The 14,258-nt window shown below is 48.5% G+C and overlaps 1 protein-coding gene and 2 non-coding genes across 3 annotated transcripts in view; all 3 read left to right on the top strand.

The window, feature by feature from the left end:
- PUM1 (pumilio RNA binding family member 1) overlaps positions 1-14,258 on the top strand; it is a gene marked incomplete at its 3' end in the record, with an annotated part of 70,883 nt that overhangs the window by 39,293 nt on the left and 17,332 nt on the right. The window contains exons 8-12 of the mRNA XM_057386744.1: positions 87-180; positions 2,669-2,770; positions 9,058-9,209; positions 11,599-11,737; positions 13,103-13,275. Of these exons, the coding sequence (XP_057242727.1) occupies positions 87-180; positions 2,669-2,770; positions 9,058-9,209; positions 11,599-11,737; positions 13,103-13,275 (660 nt within the window). The remainder of the gene's footprint in view (positions 1-86; positions 181-2,668; positions 2,771-9,057; positions 9,210-11,598; positions 11,738-13,102; positions 13,276-14,258) is intronic.
- Positions 6,276-6,350, top strand: LOC130586040 (small nucleolar RNA SNORD103/SNORD85). Its single transcript, XR_008966655.1, has one exon. It is a non-coding gene; the product is annotated as a small nucleolar RNA SNORD103/SNORD85 (small nucleolar RNA).
- LOC130586041 (small nucleolar RNA SNORD103/SNORD85) lies at positions 13,456-13,547 on the top strand. The gene has a single exon (XR_008966656.1). It is a non-coding gene; the product is annotated as a small nucleolar RNA SNORD103/SNORD85 (small nucleolar RNA).

Consider the following 14,258-nt stretch of genomic DNA (forward strand, 5'->3'; position numbering starts at 1 on the left):
TTTAAGGATGTGTGTGCTCTGCTCAGTTGAAGGGCAGGATTTGTGTTCCTGTGCCCACTTTAAGGATGTGTGTGCTCTGCCCACAGCTGTTCCAGAGGCCCAACGCCCTGGCAGTGCAGCAGCTGACCGCAGCCCAACAGCAGCAGTACGCCCTGGCCGCTGCCCACCAGCCCCACATAGGTGAGTGTGAGTCTGCCCCTGCCCCTGCCCCCACCCTGACCCACCCCAAAAACACTGGGGAAGGAAGCTGGGAAGGGTTTCAGCTGGATTTTGGATGCTGTGAAATCCTTAATGCACATAAAGTGTATTGTGATAAATACATAAATCTACAAATTTATTTCTATTGTAAATTTATATTATATTATTACATATTATAAATGTATTTAAATTATAAATTTATTCATAAATAAAGTATGAATAAATACGTATTATGGTGATAAATACGTAAATACATAAATTTATAAATATTTCTATTATATTATAAATACTTACTATATTTTCATATTGTAATTATTATATACTATATTGTTATTTTATAAATTAATTTGAATTTTAAAATTATTTATAAATATAAAGTTATGATAAATACATGAATACTTAAATTCATAAATTTATTAACATTTTACAAATCTATATCATATAATTATCAGATACTTTATTATATTAGCAATAATTTATATTATAAATGTATTTATAAATACATAAMGTGTATTATGATCAATACATAAATTTATATTTCTATTATAAATTCATATAACATTTTAATTATTACACTTATAATGTGTATTATTATAGATTTATTTWTACTATAAATTTATTTATACACAAAGTGTCTTATGATGATAAATACATAAATTTATAAATTTATTTGCATTATAAATTCTTATCACATTATGTCATAATCATAATTATTATATATTATTATAGGTTAATTATTAAAATTTGTTTATAAACAAAATGTATTATGATAAATACATAAATTTATAGATTTATTTGCTTTATAACTATCAGTTTATAATATAATTGTATATTTTAATATTATATTGTAGATTTATTTATTTTATAAATTTACTGATTCATAGATAAAGTGTATTATGATGATTATCAGTGCACAAGCAGAGTGCATTGTTAAAGATTTGCTTGAAACATTCTGGGGGTGCTTTTTGCACACTTTAAAACCCTTTAAAGGACTCTGCTGACCCCATCACTGTCCTTTGGGTGCTGCTCAGGAGGGGCTTTGGGAGGCTCTGAGTGAGGCAGGAGTMAGGGTGACAGCAGGAAAATCAGAAATGCACAATTCAGGGGCACTGCCTGGGGTGTGATCAGTCACRGATGGAATTGTGCAATGATGGATATTTTTAAAAGATACTCTGTTCATAAAAAATTATATATTAACTGGGAATAAAATGCTTAATCCTGTGTGTGGAAAATCAGGAGAATGATAGAAGGGAACTCCTTGCAGCTGCTCCTAGATGATGAAAGTTTAGTGTTTTTAGCACAATAAGTAATTTGTAGTAGGGGTAGTTCTTCCCACCCAAAATCCCAAAATCAATGTGGTGGGACTCTCCCAGCCCTGTGCACTGGAGTTCAGGGGTGGAAATTACTTCACTTTTTCACTTCCTCCCCATCACCTTCTCCACCCCTCCCGTCCCCCTGGGCTTTCTCTGATTATTAAACTGTTCCCTTCCTAGAAAGGGAATCCTTCTGTACTCCTGAACTCTTCCCAAACCATCCCGTTGGAATTCTGGGATCCCGTGCTGCGCGGGGAGCTCAGAATGGGGCGCTTTGGGTCCTGATTTGGGTGCGATTGGGTCCTGATTGGATCTTGATTTGGGTCCCGATTTAGGTGCGATTGGGTCCCAATTTGGGTACAGCTGGGTCCTGATTTGGGTGCGATTGGGTCCCAATTTGGGTCCCATTGGATCCCGATTTGTGTCCAGTTTGGGTGTGATTGGGTCCCGATTTGGGTCCCTTTTATGTGCGATTGGGTCCAGTTTGGGTGCGATTGGGTCCTGATTTGGGTACAATTGGGTCCTGATTTGGGTACAATTGGGTCCCGATTTGGGTACAATTTGGGTCCCATTGGATCCCGATTTGGGTCCTGATTTAGGTGTGATTGGGTGCGATTGGGTCCTGATTTGGGTCCCATTGGATCCTGATTTGGGTGCAGTTGGGTCCCGATTTGGGTCCAGTTTGGGTGCAATTGGGTCCTGATTTACTCACTGTAGGAAATGCAGAGCAATGACAGCCTCTGGTCCCCTGAACAGGGCCTGTCTACTATGGGMTAGAAAGGATTTTACCCCTCTAGGAACATGACATCCTTGGAATTTGGGTTTTTTTTATGGCAGGTTTTTCATGCAGGTTCTCCTCTGCCTGTTACACTCCCTGCTTGTTCAGTCCCTATAAAAACCACCTGTAAAAAAGCTAAAAAAACCCAAATCTCCTGAGTTTGGTGGGGGAGAGGGGTTGTGGTGGGGTTTATGGGGTTGTGGCGGGGTTTGTGGGGTTGTGGCAGCATTTGTGGGGTTGTGGTGGGGTTTGCRGGGTTGTGGCGGGGTTTGTGGGGTTGTGGCGGGGTTTGTGAGATTGTGGCAGGGTTTTTGATGTTTTGGGGGGGTTGTGGGATCTCAGGCGGGCTGTTTGCACTGACCAGGGCTGTTTCCAGCAGGTTTAGCCCCCGCTGCCTTYGTCCCCAACCCCTACATCATCAGCGCGGCGCCTCCGGGGACGGATCCCTACGCGGCCGGGCTGGCGGCAGCCGCCACGTTAGGTGAGAAATCCCACTGCTTTTGGGGTGAAATTGGGGAGATTCTGGTCTGGTGCTTGCTGGGGGCTCTGGGGAGGAGAAAAAGTGGAGCAGATGGGGAGGGAAGCACTCACAAACTCACAAATACTGCTCATTTTTGGGATGTTTTGGTGAAATGGGATAATTYCAGATCTGGCACTTGCTGTGGGCTCTGRTGAGGAGAAAAAACARCARAYRGGGAAGGAGCCACTCCARTATTGCTCCCTTTTTGGTGTGTTTTGGGTGAAATGGGATAATATTCTGCTCTGGCTAGGGGCTCTGGTGAGGAGAAAAAACAGAGCAAAACGGGAGGGAACCACTCAAAAACAGAAATATTACTCCATTTCTGGGGTGTTTTGGGTGAAATGGGATAATTCCAGATCTGGCACTTGCTGTGGGTTCTGGTGAGGAGAAAAAACAGCAAATGGGGAAGGAGCCACTCCATTGTTGCTCCCTTTTTGGGGTGTTTTGGGTGAAATGGGATAATTCTGCTCTGGCACTTGCTAGATGCTCTGGTGAGGAGAAAAAAACAGAGCAAAAAGGGAGGGAACCACTCAAAACCACAAATACTACTCCATTTCTGGGGTGTTTTGGGTGAAATGGGATAATTCCGCTCTGGCACTTACTGGAGACTCTGGTGAGGAGCAAAAACCAGAGGAATAGGGAGGGAAGCACTCACAAAACACAAATACTGCTCCTTTTTTGAGATGTTTTGGGTGAAATGACATAATTCCAGATCTGGCACTTGCTGTGGGTTCTGGTGAGGAGAAAAAACAGCAAATGGGGAAGGAGTCTCTCCAATATTGCTCCTTTTTTGGGGTGTTTTGGGTGAAATGGGATAATTCTCCTCTGGCACTTGCTAGGGGCTCTGGTGAGGAGAAAAAAAACAGAGGAATAGGGAGGGAAGCACTCACAAAACACAAATATTGCTCCTTTTTTGAGATGTTTGGGGTGAAATGACATAATTCCAGTCTGGTGCTTGCTGGGGGCTCTGGTGAGGAGGAACAACCAGAGCAGATGGGGAGGAAACCGCTCCCAAACACAAATGATGCTTTTAACAGAGTAATTTTGAAGGAAGAATGTGCTGTTAGAGGATTTTTTTTTATAGTGTGTTTTTACCAGAGTATTTTGAAGGAAGAACACGCTTTTGAAGGAAACGCTCCTTTCTTTGAAAGAAACACTCATTTTTTGGAGGAAAACACTCCTTTTTTGAAGGAAACATTCCTTTTTTGAAGGAAACACGCCTATTTTGAAGGAAAACACTACTTCTTGGCCTATCTGCATCAGCTCAGGGCTGCTGGAGCTGTTTTTTGAGCAGCACCAAAATGCAGAGAGCACCAGGGAAGTGCACGATTTCACAGGGAGCCCAGGAAACATTTCCAGGAAACACCAACTCTTGGCCACAATTTTTTTTTTCTTTCTCTCAGCTCTGCCAAAGAAAACCCCCTTTAGGCTGTGCTTGACTGAGGTTTTAGAGATTTGAACTGGAAATAACACCCAGGGACACCTAAACCACCCCAAAACTTGACATCAGTGCCTGTGCTTRAAGAATTTAAAACTTTATGACTCTTCAAAGAAATCAAACCATGTGTGATGCTCTGGGATGTATTTATAGTGTTACACCCCTGAGAAACAAGAGTTATTTTAACTTTKTCATCAGCCTTTGGACCCTAGAAATGACAAGATAAACTTGTTAAGTTTAGAAAATAGTCTTTTCTGTCTAGACCTTAGCTGGTTTGAGAAATCTTTTTTTTCTGTCATGACCGACAGAAGCACTGGAGGTACGGGGGACAATTTAGAGATACCTGGGACAATGTAAAAGTTCAGAGTTACATCTAGGGCAATTTAAAAGTTCAAAGTTACATCTGAGGTAATTTAAAAGTTCAGAGTTACATCTGGGAGAATTTAAAAGTTTAGAGTTATATCTGAAGCCAAAAAACCTCCCTTATGTGCCTGGGAGTGTTAAACTGGAGGACTTGGAGAAGCTTCTGAGATGGAAGAAATGGGTTTGGAGTTGTTGGGAGTTTATGGAGCAGAGAGGAGAGCTTTTTTGTGTATTTTATGGCAGAGGTTTTTGTGTGTTTTATGGCAGAGATAATCTGTCAATTAAGGTTTGCCATTGTGGCAGCTTTGTCACGATTGTGAGCCTGGCAGCTCCAGGATAATGCTCCTTTCTTCCCAACAATAGCAGCGTTTTAAAGAACAAATTTGAATGCAAAGGGAAGAACTCCATAGGAAAAAAAAATCTCATTTAGAGTTTAAACTGTGGGGAAGATGCTGCTGCCTTTGAATTGCCTTCAATCATTTGAGAAAGCTGTCATTCAAAAAGCTGAAATCTTGCTTTTTTAAGGCCATTTGGGACATGATTCCCTGTGAGGTGGGAGTGYTCCAGGTGGAAAATTATTCCTGTTCTTTGTGGGGAAGTAAAGAAGTGCTGGGATGACCTGGATAGGGCAAAAGCAGGGCAGTCCTGAGGCAGATAATGGGATTTTTCCAGCCCCGGGTGTTGGGGAATGGTTCTCTCTGAGACAGAGAGTTCCAGGTTGCTGTTCTTTGTGGGGAAGAACATCATTTGAGAAAGATGTCACTCAAAAAACTCAGGAGAGCTTGTCTTTCTTGAGACAATTGGGGAATGATTCCCTCTGAGGCAGAGTGTCCAGGTGGGAAATTATTTCTGTTCTTTGTGGAGAAGTGGTAAAGGCTGGGATAACCTGGATCCCGGAGCAGCCCAGTGCTCCCAGGGGTGCTGGGATTTTCAGCTTTGGGAAATGATCCCTCAGAGATGGGGTGTTCCAGGTTCCTGTTTTTTCTGGGGAAGTGCTGGGATTGCCAGGACACAGGAAAAACAGGGCGCTCCCAGGGCAGGTACTGGGATTTTTCCAGCCCTGGGAGCTTTGGAATCCTCAGGCTCTTGGCACTGTGCTGGAGCAGGAGTGGATGTGTGCATTTGGGATTTGGGAGCCCCTGCAGTGGGATTTATCCCAGGTACCTCAGCACAGGAGGTCTCTGCCTCTCTGGGTTGGAGAACTGGACCTTGGAGCTCCAGTTCTCACTCCCATCCCTAAAAATCCACATGGACAGCTGTGGATGCTGTTCTGGGAGTTCCAGAGGGTTCACCCCACAAATCAGTCAGTGCTCAGTGCTGATTGCAGCCCCTCTGTGGGGTGTTGGAGGCCATTGGGGCCACTGTCCTCATTCCTCACCCTTGGGTGCCCTGCCAGGAGGGATTGGGGTGGGCAGGCTGAGAGTGAAGCCCAAAGCCCATCAGGAGCCCAATTCCTGATGTTCCCTGAAAGGAAGAGCTGTGGCTGTCCAGCAGTTCCTGGTGTGTGAGATGAGCTGGGAATGTTCAATTTATTCCATTCCAAAGGCTCTGCAATGGCTTTTATTTATTTCCATAGATTTAATAAATTTATTCATGCCCAGCCCTGACCAGCACAGGAGCAGCTGCAGTGTTTCCTGCAGGAGAGCAGCTCGGGGGCTGCTGGAGCCTGGCAGTGATGCCACCCTTGCCCTCACTGAGAACTCTGTTCTGTTATGAGCCTCTCCTAACAGCTGAGCCAGGCTCACAGCCCTCCCAAGCTGCCTGCAGACCTCAAAACTGTCTCCTCTGCCTTTAAACACCCTGAGCAGGAGAAAAACACATCTAGGCTGTGCTTGGTGGGTAATCAGAGCTGAGGCTGAAATATCCTGAGAGATGCCCAAATTCTGCCCAGGTAAAGGGGATTGCGGCAACTTCAGCAGGTGAATGGCTTGGATTCCAGTGGAGCCTGGATTCTGTCAGGAAAATTAATCCCCAAACACCAGGGGTTTGTGTCCAAAAAGGAGACAGAGGAATCCTGTGACTTTATTCATGAATAAAGGGAGAGGCCATGGGACATTTCTGTGGGGTCTCTCATTGTTGGAGGACACAGCCTCTTTTATCCCAATTTCCTGTCTGCAGTTCCCTCTCTCTTTCCCTATTGGCTGAGGTGCTTGAGAGGTGCAGAATTCCCAAATTCCCTAACACAAACCCCCTGCTAACACACATCCCCCTTTAATGTACATCCCTCCTTTCTTCTTTCTCTTCTGTCTGTGCTCCTGGAGTTCATTAACACAGTCAGGGGTTGGTCAATCAATGGAATTCCCATGGAAATCCTTCCCATTGATCCCTTCTCTCTCCCAGTATCGATCTTAATCTTACCCCCGGAGTCACAGTTTGTGTGTAAAGACTCTCCCTTCTCATTCCTTTGGAAGCTCTTTCCCTGCTGGGTGCAGGAGAACCCCAGGATTTGGGGTCTGATGTGCATTCAGTGATTTTGAGCAGGTTTTTAACAGGTTATGAGCAGGTTATGGTCACTGCCTGGTACCTGTCTGTGCCCACTGGGGTCACAGCAGGCACTGCCCTTGTGCCACTGAGTCATTTGCTGCAGGTTTTTTCAATTTCAGCCACTGCTTCTCACCAGTTTCCAGGGTGGGAGGTAAGAAGTGAGTGTTTGCTGGTCTGGGTTTGAGTAAGAGAGGCAGGTGACCCTCTGTAAATGCAGCCAGGATGGGCTGTGGGGCAGGGCTTTGGGGTGAGACACAAATCTGGGTGTTCAACAACTCCCTGGGATCAGCCAGCACCGCCCTGCTGGGCACCTCGGTCAGAAATGTGGGGAAAGCACAGTAGGAAAAACCAGAGTAAAACAAGGACAGGAGCTCTTGACGTGTTTGAAATGTGGATTTAATATTTGGCTTGAGAGACAGGACAAATATCCTGATGAACATCCCAGAATGCTGCTGCAGCCTGGGGGTGGGAGCACAAGCTGCTTGCAAATCTTTGGTGTCCTGAGGGAACTCAGCTGAGCCAAACAGCTCAAACAGCTGTAAAAAAATAAAGGAGAAAGGAACAAAAACCGAAAGGGCACCTCCAGGGTTCTCCCCCTCTGTCACACCCAGGCTGACAATGAGCACTCAGCCTTGCCTGTTTGCAGCTCCCTTTTTGTGCCATCCCTCACTTTCCATGGAATTACAGGCTTGCTCAGAACCCAAGTGCTTGGTGTCTCTCTTTAGAAAAAATCCCTRTTTTCACTCCAGATATGACCAAAATTCCCAAAAGATTGTTTATTCCAGTCCCACCTCACTATGGCCCTGCCTGCTGTGGCCTGAGTTATTCCTGCAGCCCATGGGACAGAMGAAACACCTCTGCTCTCCTGCTGACCTTTGCTAAGGATATCAAACAATATTTAAAAAATATTATTGGATCCCCATCCATGTTATTTGATGGGAATGGCTCCTCCCTCCAGATCAGAGAGCTTCCTGGGATTATTCCAATTGGGATTATTTAAGGATGGAAGCTGCCATTCTGCTATCTCAGATCTGAGTGGTCAGAAACACAAAGAATACTCAAAAGTGAGGCTTTTTCTGCTGCTCCCCAAGATGATAATTTATTTTTTAAAATTATTTTATTATTATTTATTATTATTATCATTATTAATATTAGTGTCATTAGTATTATTACTATTACAGTTATTATTTTTATTATGGGTTTGGGTTTTTTTATTGGTTTTTTAAGCCTCTTAAGTTTGAGGAGGGAATGTGAAGTTTGAGGAGGGAACATGGGGAGTGACAGGATCTTGCAGCCTCTTTTCAGCAGGGTTTGCAGATGCCAAGCAGGGCTGAGTGGCTGGAAAAAGAACATTTGAAACACTTGGGAWTTGTTGTGTTCAGCTGGGAAGAGGGTTTAGGGGTTCCCTGAGGAGCTGAATGGTGTACGGCACCAAGCTGTGGATGGCAGCAGAGATGAACAAGGTTTGGGTTTGAGATAAAGTTCCTTCCTTCCTTATAAAATCAGGGCACAGCGATAAAAATCATAAAAACAAGGAACCACTGCTGGCAGAGCTTCATCTCATGCAGTGAGTAAGGAATGATGGAATTCCAGGTCTGGCTTGGAAACTTTGGTGGAATTTCACGTCTGGTGTGGAAACTTTGATGGAATTCCAGGTCTGGTGTGGAAACTTTGATGGAATTCCAGGTCTGGTGTGGAAACTTTGATGGAATTCCAGGTCTGGCTTGGAAACTTTGATGGAATTCCAGGTCTGGTCTGGAAACTTTGGTGGAATTCCAGGTCTGGCTTGGAAACTTCATACAATGTGTGAGACAAATGGCTGAATCCCTGCGGCGCCGTGCCGGAATTCCTCGGTGTTTGCAGAGGGTTTCCTGCAGATCCCATTTAAACCCCCGCCATGGGCAGGTGTTTGTGGGGTGCTGGGTGCCCCATTCCCCGGAGCTGAGGCAGCCCTGTGTTGCAGGCCCRGCCGTGGTCCCTCACCAGTACTATGGAGTCACTCCCTGGGGCGTTTATCCCGCCAGCCTGTTCCAGCAGCAAGCGGCCGCCGCCGCCGCCGCCACCAACTCGGCCAACCAGCAGAGCACGCAGCAGACACAGCAGGGCCAGCAGCAGGTAAGGCCTGGGCACTGCCCGGGGGCTGAGCTGGGCACTGCCAGTGTCCCCAGCTGGGAGAGACCCCCCAGTGATCGTGGATCCGACCCCGGGTCCTGCATAGAACCCCCAGCAATCCCACCCTGGAACTGTCATCCAAATGCTCCCCGAGCTCTGGTAGCTTTGGGACTGGGACTGTTCCCATTCCCATTCCTGTACCTATTTCTGTTCCCATTCCTGTGCCAATTCCACTTTCCATTCCTATGCCTGTTCCCATTCCTGTTCCCCTTCCATTCCTATTCCCATTCCTGTGCCCATTCCCGTTCCCCTTTCCATTCCTGTGCCCATTCCCATTCCTGTGCTCATTCCTGTTCCCCTTTCCATTCCCATTCCCATTTCTGTGCCCATTCCTATTCCTGTGCCCATTCCCATGCCCACTCCTTCTGGGCAAAAAACAGGAGGAATTCCTTCCCAGAAGGGGTGKCTGGCTGTTGGAAAGGGGTGCCCAGCCCCCATCCCTGGAGGTGTTTAGGGACAGCACTCGGTGCCATGGGYTGGTGACAGGGGGGTCACAAGTTGGACTCGATGATCCCAAAGATCTTTTCCAGCCATGCAAAACACTCATTTTTTTCCATGGCTGCTCCTGACCTCAGCTCTGAGTAGTTTTTAAATCAGGAGAAAACCCTTTGACCTCTCCTGAAAAAGAACAAGAGCCATCCGTGCATTTGATATTTGATTTATCCACACAGGGGGAGTGTGACACTCCATTGGTGAGGGTGAGTTATGGGATGCCAGTGCTTTGGAAAGCCTCAGTGTATCAGGCTGAGAATGGCCTGAGCTGTGCAGCAGCAAAGCCGAGGGGCTTTGTGGGGTGTGAGGAGGAATCATCAGAGTTGGGGTTCAGTGCCCTGAGCCCCRCTCCTGCCTGGTCCCTGGTGATGGGCTGGCACAACAAACAGCAGCTGGCAGTTGAATTTTCACCTCTGACACCCAGCCCCGGTGCTGGGAGGTGTTACAGGGCCTTGGCAGAGGCAGCAGGCACGAGCTGAGAGAACTGCAAAGGCCCAGGCTGTTAAAATAAAACATCGTGGTGCCAGGGGCCTTTATGGGGCTTTTCATTACTTTTATGGCCATGGAGCAGCTGAGCGGGGCTGGGAGCAGGTTTGGAGTGCCAGCCTCCCATGGGGAAGGGATGGAGAGGGGATTGTTTGTGTTAAAAGTGCTGAGGAAAGGCTTTGGGAACCTGATTGTGGACACGATTTGTGACCCTTGTGACATCTTACAAGTGCCTCAATAAAACCCAGCAGCATTCCTGTGCTGCACCCCTGGGATTCCTGGCTCCYGGACATTCCTGGGCTGGAGGGCTCYCARCCAGGCTCAGGGRGCACACCCAGATGGGTGAATCTCAGGGTCTTTTTCAGCTTCTCCCTGCACAAATTCAGTTTTTCCTGCTGATAACTGGAGCAGGTGATGCCCTCCCCAAGATGTCACCTTGGCAAGGACGTGCTGAGCACACGGGGAGGGCTAAAATCGTCTCCTGGGCGAGGCTTGGGCAAACCCAGCCTGTCCCAGACAGTGCAGGAAAAGCCCCTTTGCCATCATCCCTTCATGGGGAGAGCACAGCCCCATAAGTTCCTGGGTGCCAACCCCACAAGAGTTCCTTGGGCAGTGTTCCTGGGAGGATTTCTGGTGTCACCGGGTGTGTGGGGAGCCCCAGGTCCCCTCYTGGYRCYRCCCCCGGCTCCTCAGTTGGGCTTTYGAAAGGTTTCTGCTCCAGAGGGATTTTAGTGAGRGTTTGGTCATGGGACCAAATGCTGSCTGGGGGGGACAGGTGGCTCATGAGCACTTGTGACAGAGCTGGGGGTTGGAGCTGGGATCAGGGAATGGAAAGGTTGGAAAAGCCTCTGGAGATCATTGAGTCCGAGCATTAACCCAGCCCTGCCCCGGTTCCAGGCACCACATCCCAGTGAGTTTGGACACTTCAGGGATGGGGATCCCCCCTGACCTGGGCAGTTCCACAGCCTGGCCACCCTTCGAGGGAAGGAATTGTCCCCGATGTCCCCCCTGTCCTGGTGCAGCCTGAGGCCGTTCCCTCTCCTCCTGTCCCTGTTCCCTGGAGCAGAGCCCGACCCCCCCGGCTGCCCCCTCCTGTCAGGGAGTTGTGCAGAGCCACAAGGTCGCCCCTGATCCGCCTTTGCTCCAGCCTGAGCCCCTTTCCCAGCTCACCCAGCCCTTCCAGCCCCTTCCCCAGCCCTGTTCCATGCCCTGGACATGCTCCAGCCCCTCCTGAAATGCCAGGGAGAGAGGAAAAGGAAAGAGTGGGTGCCCCCTCTGCTGGTGCTGCCCCTGCCCGGTGCCCGTGGCTCGCCCCCAGATCCCCACTAACCCCTGGCTGTCCCTGTTCCTGCAGGTACTCCGTGGAGGAGCCAGCCAGCGGCCCTTGACCCCCAACCAGAACCAGCAGGGCCAGCAGACAGACCCGCTGGTGGCCGCTGCCGCCGTCAACTCAGCGCTCGCCTTCGGCCAGGGGCTGGCGGCCGGGATGCCAGGTAYGGGCACTGCCAGGGCTGGGGAGGGCTGGGCAATGGGGGCTCGTGGGGCTGCACCTATAGAGCTTGGCTGTGCTGCTTTGGGGTTGATCTAGAGCTCCACCTGAGTGTTGGGGGTGTCCCTAGGGTTAAACTGGGGGTCCTGGTGGCCCTGTGACACTGTGACCGCAGTGGGACTGCCCTGTGAGTGCCCTGTGCTCCAGGAATCAATGGCTCCTGTGGGACATCTCCTCCAGATTTTCCTGTGGATCATTCCAGCTCATGGGATCTGTGCTTTAAACCTCAGAGGTTTCTCAGTCCTGTCCATGATCTCAGCTCTCCGTTGCTGTTCGATCTGTGGCTTARCAGGGGATTTCCCTCCCTGATTGCTCTTCTTCCCTTGGCTTAAACCAGGGAAAGAAAGGGATCAAAGGGAGCAGGGTTTAGCTCTCATTTCTGTCTCTTCATTGGAGGAGCTGCTGTAGGAATTCTGCYTCTGATCCCTGAGGCTGTGGGGAAAATGCTGCTGCCATTATTCAGTTATTCAGRTTATTATTGTAATGGCAGAGGACAAACCTGAGCCCATTGCAATGATGTGCAGAAATGGTTAAATGTGAGGATAAAAGATTCTTTGGGTTTGAAGTCTCCTTGCTGGTGGTGTCATGTGGTTGTTAATGGGGTTTTTTATTGCTTAAGAAGAAATTTGCAGTATCAAGTTATGAAGTGAACTCTGTAGTTTTCCTTTAATCTGAGTTATTTGGGTTGGATTTGCAAAGCAAATACACATCTATTTACAATGATATATTGTATATGTTGGGACCTACATTTGCAAAGCAGATACTCACAGCAGAATGTTCTCAGTGACCTCCCCACCTTGGAGAGTCACTGGATTTCATTTCAATGTTTCCATTTAATGTGGAATTCCATAATGAGGTGCCTTAATCGTTTTATTCTACTGAGCCTGTTGCAGTGAGTGTCAGCAGCACACAGGAGTGTTTATTTACCTACATTGAAGGAGATTTTATGACACCGACCTTCCAAAATTCGTGACTTTCAGTTCCCCATGGGTCCAGCCTGGCAGCCCCAGCTCAGAGCAGGACATACAGGGTGTTCCCAACTCGGAAAAATCCCAGCACACATTGTACTGACAGTGGAACAGAAATGGTGCTTTTCTGTTWTAAACCCTTTTTCAGCAGAATTTACACTGAGAGCAGTGGGGTTTAAAAGGTTTAGGGAGGATGAGTCTTYCCTACCTGGAACCCTTATCTGCTGTAAAGCTCTGGGGTTTTTTGGGGCTGTTGTGCTTCCTTTCCCCGCTCTGATTTTCTTTTCAAAAGTCACCTGGGGCTGGCTGAGCTGTGTGTCACCTGCCCTGTTCCCCTRCAGGGTACCCCGTGCTGGCTCCCGCTGCCTACTACGACCAGACCGGGGCCCTTGTGGTCAACGCCGGTGCCAGGAACGGCCTGGGGGCCCCGGTGCGCCTGGTGGCACCTGCCCCTGTCATCATCAGCTCCTCTGCGGCTCAGGCAGGTGAGTTCTGTCCCTCCATGGTCACCCATGTGAGTTCTGTCCCCTCCTAATGTCCCAGGTGAGTTCTGTCCCTCCATGGTCACCCATGTGAGTTCTGTCCCCTCCTGGTCTCCCAGGTGAGCCCTGTCCCCCACAGGTGACTGCTGTGTCCCCACTGTGTCCCTGCTCTGTCCCCACTGTATCCCTGGTGTTCCCAGCCCTGGCGTTCCACTGGCGATGATGACAAACTTGCCCTCACTGAGATCCATCCAGGGATTGTTGTTGAGAAACTTTCTCTGTGCTCAACCTGACCTGAGCCTGTGGAGCAGCCACTGACAGGGGAGGTGCCACAGTTGGGGTTATTTGATGGCAGGTGTTTCACTTTGTCCCCTGTCACCTGCTGTCCCACCTGCCAGAGCCTGTGCAAAATTCCCAAACGGCTCCAAGGACACCTCAGAGCCCCTTTTGGGGCCTCAAGGGGCTCCAGGAGAGCTGGAGAGGGACTGGGGCCAAGGGCTGGAGGGACAGGACACAGGGAATGGCTTCCCAGTGCCAGAGGGCAGGGATGGATGGGATATTGGGAAGGGATTGTTCCCTGGGAGGGTGGGGAGGGGCTGGGATGGAATTCCCAGAGCAGCTGTGGCTGCCCCTGGATCCCTTTGAGTGCCCAAGGCCAGGCTGGACATTGGGGCTGGGAGCACCTGGGACAGTGGGAGGGGTCCCTGGGGTGGCACAAGATGAGTTTTGATCTCCTTTCTACCCCAACCCACTCCATGATTTGTTCTTTATGATCTCATCCCCCTGCCTGAAATGGCCTCTGCCRTGAGCTGCTTTGGATTTTCTTTGGWTTCCCTGGAYATTCAGGGCTTTAGAAGGAATTTTTCAGCCAGAGATTTCAGCCMCTGGCAGGAGCAGCCCCTGCCGGCTTTGGGCTCAGGTTATGAAATTGGGCCTTTTCATTGTTTCCCTGTAGCTCTTGGTTTATTTTGCTTTTCCTTTAACTTCRGAATTGACTGAAAATCCAAAGTGCCCA

Source organism: Malurus melanocephalus, unplaced genomic scaffold (assembly GCF_030028575.1).
Source record: "Malurus melanocephalus ecotype Western Australia unplaced genomic scaffold, MMel_1.1 scaffold_1044, whole genome shotgun sequence".
NCBI lineage: Eukaryota > Metazoa > Chordata > Aves > Passeriformes > Maluridae > Malurus > Malurus melanocephalus.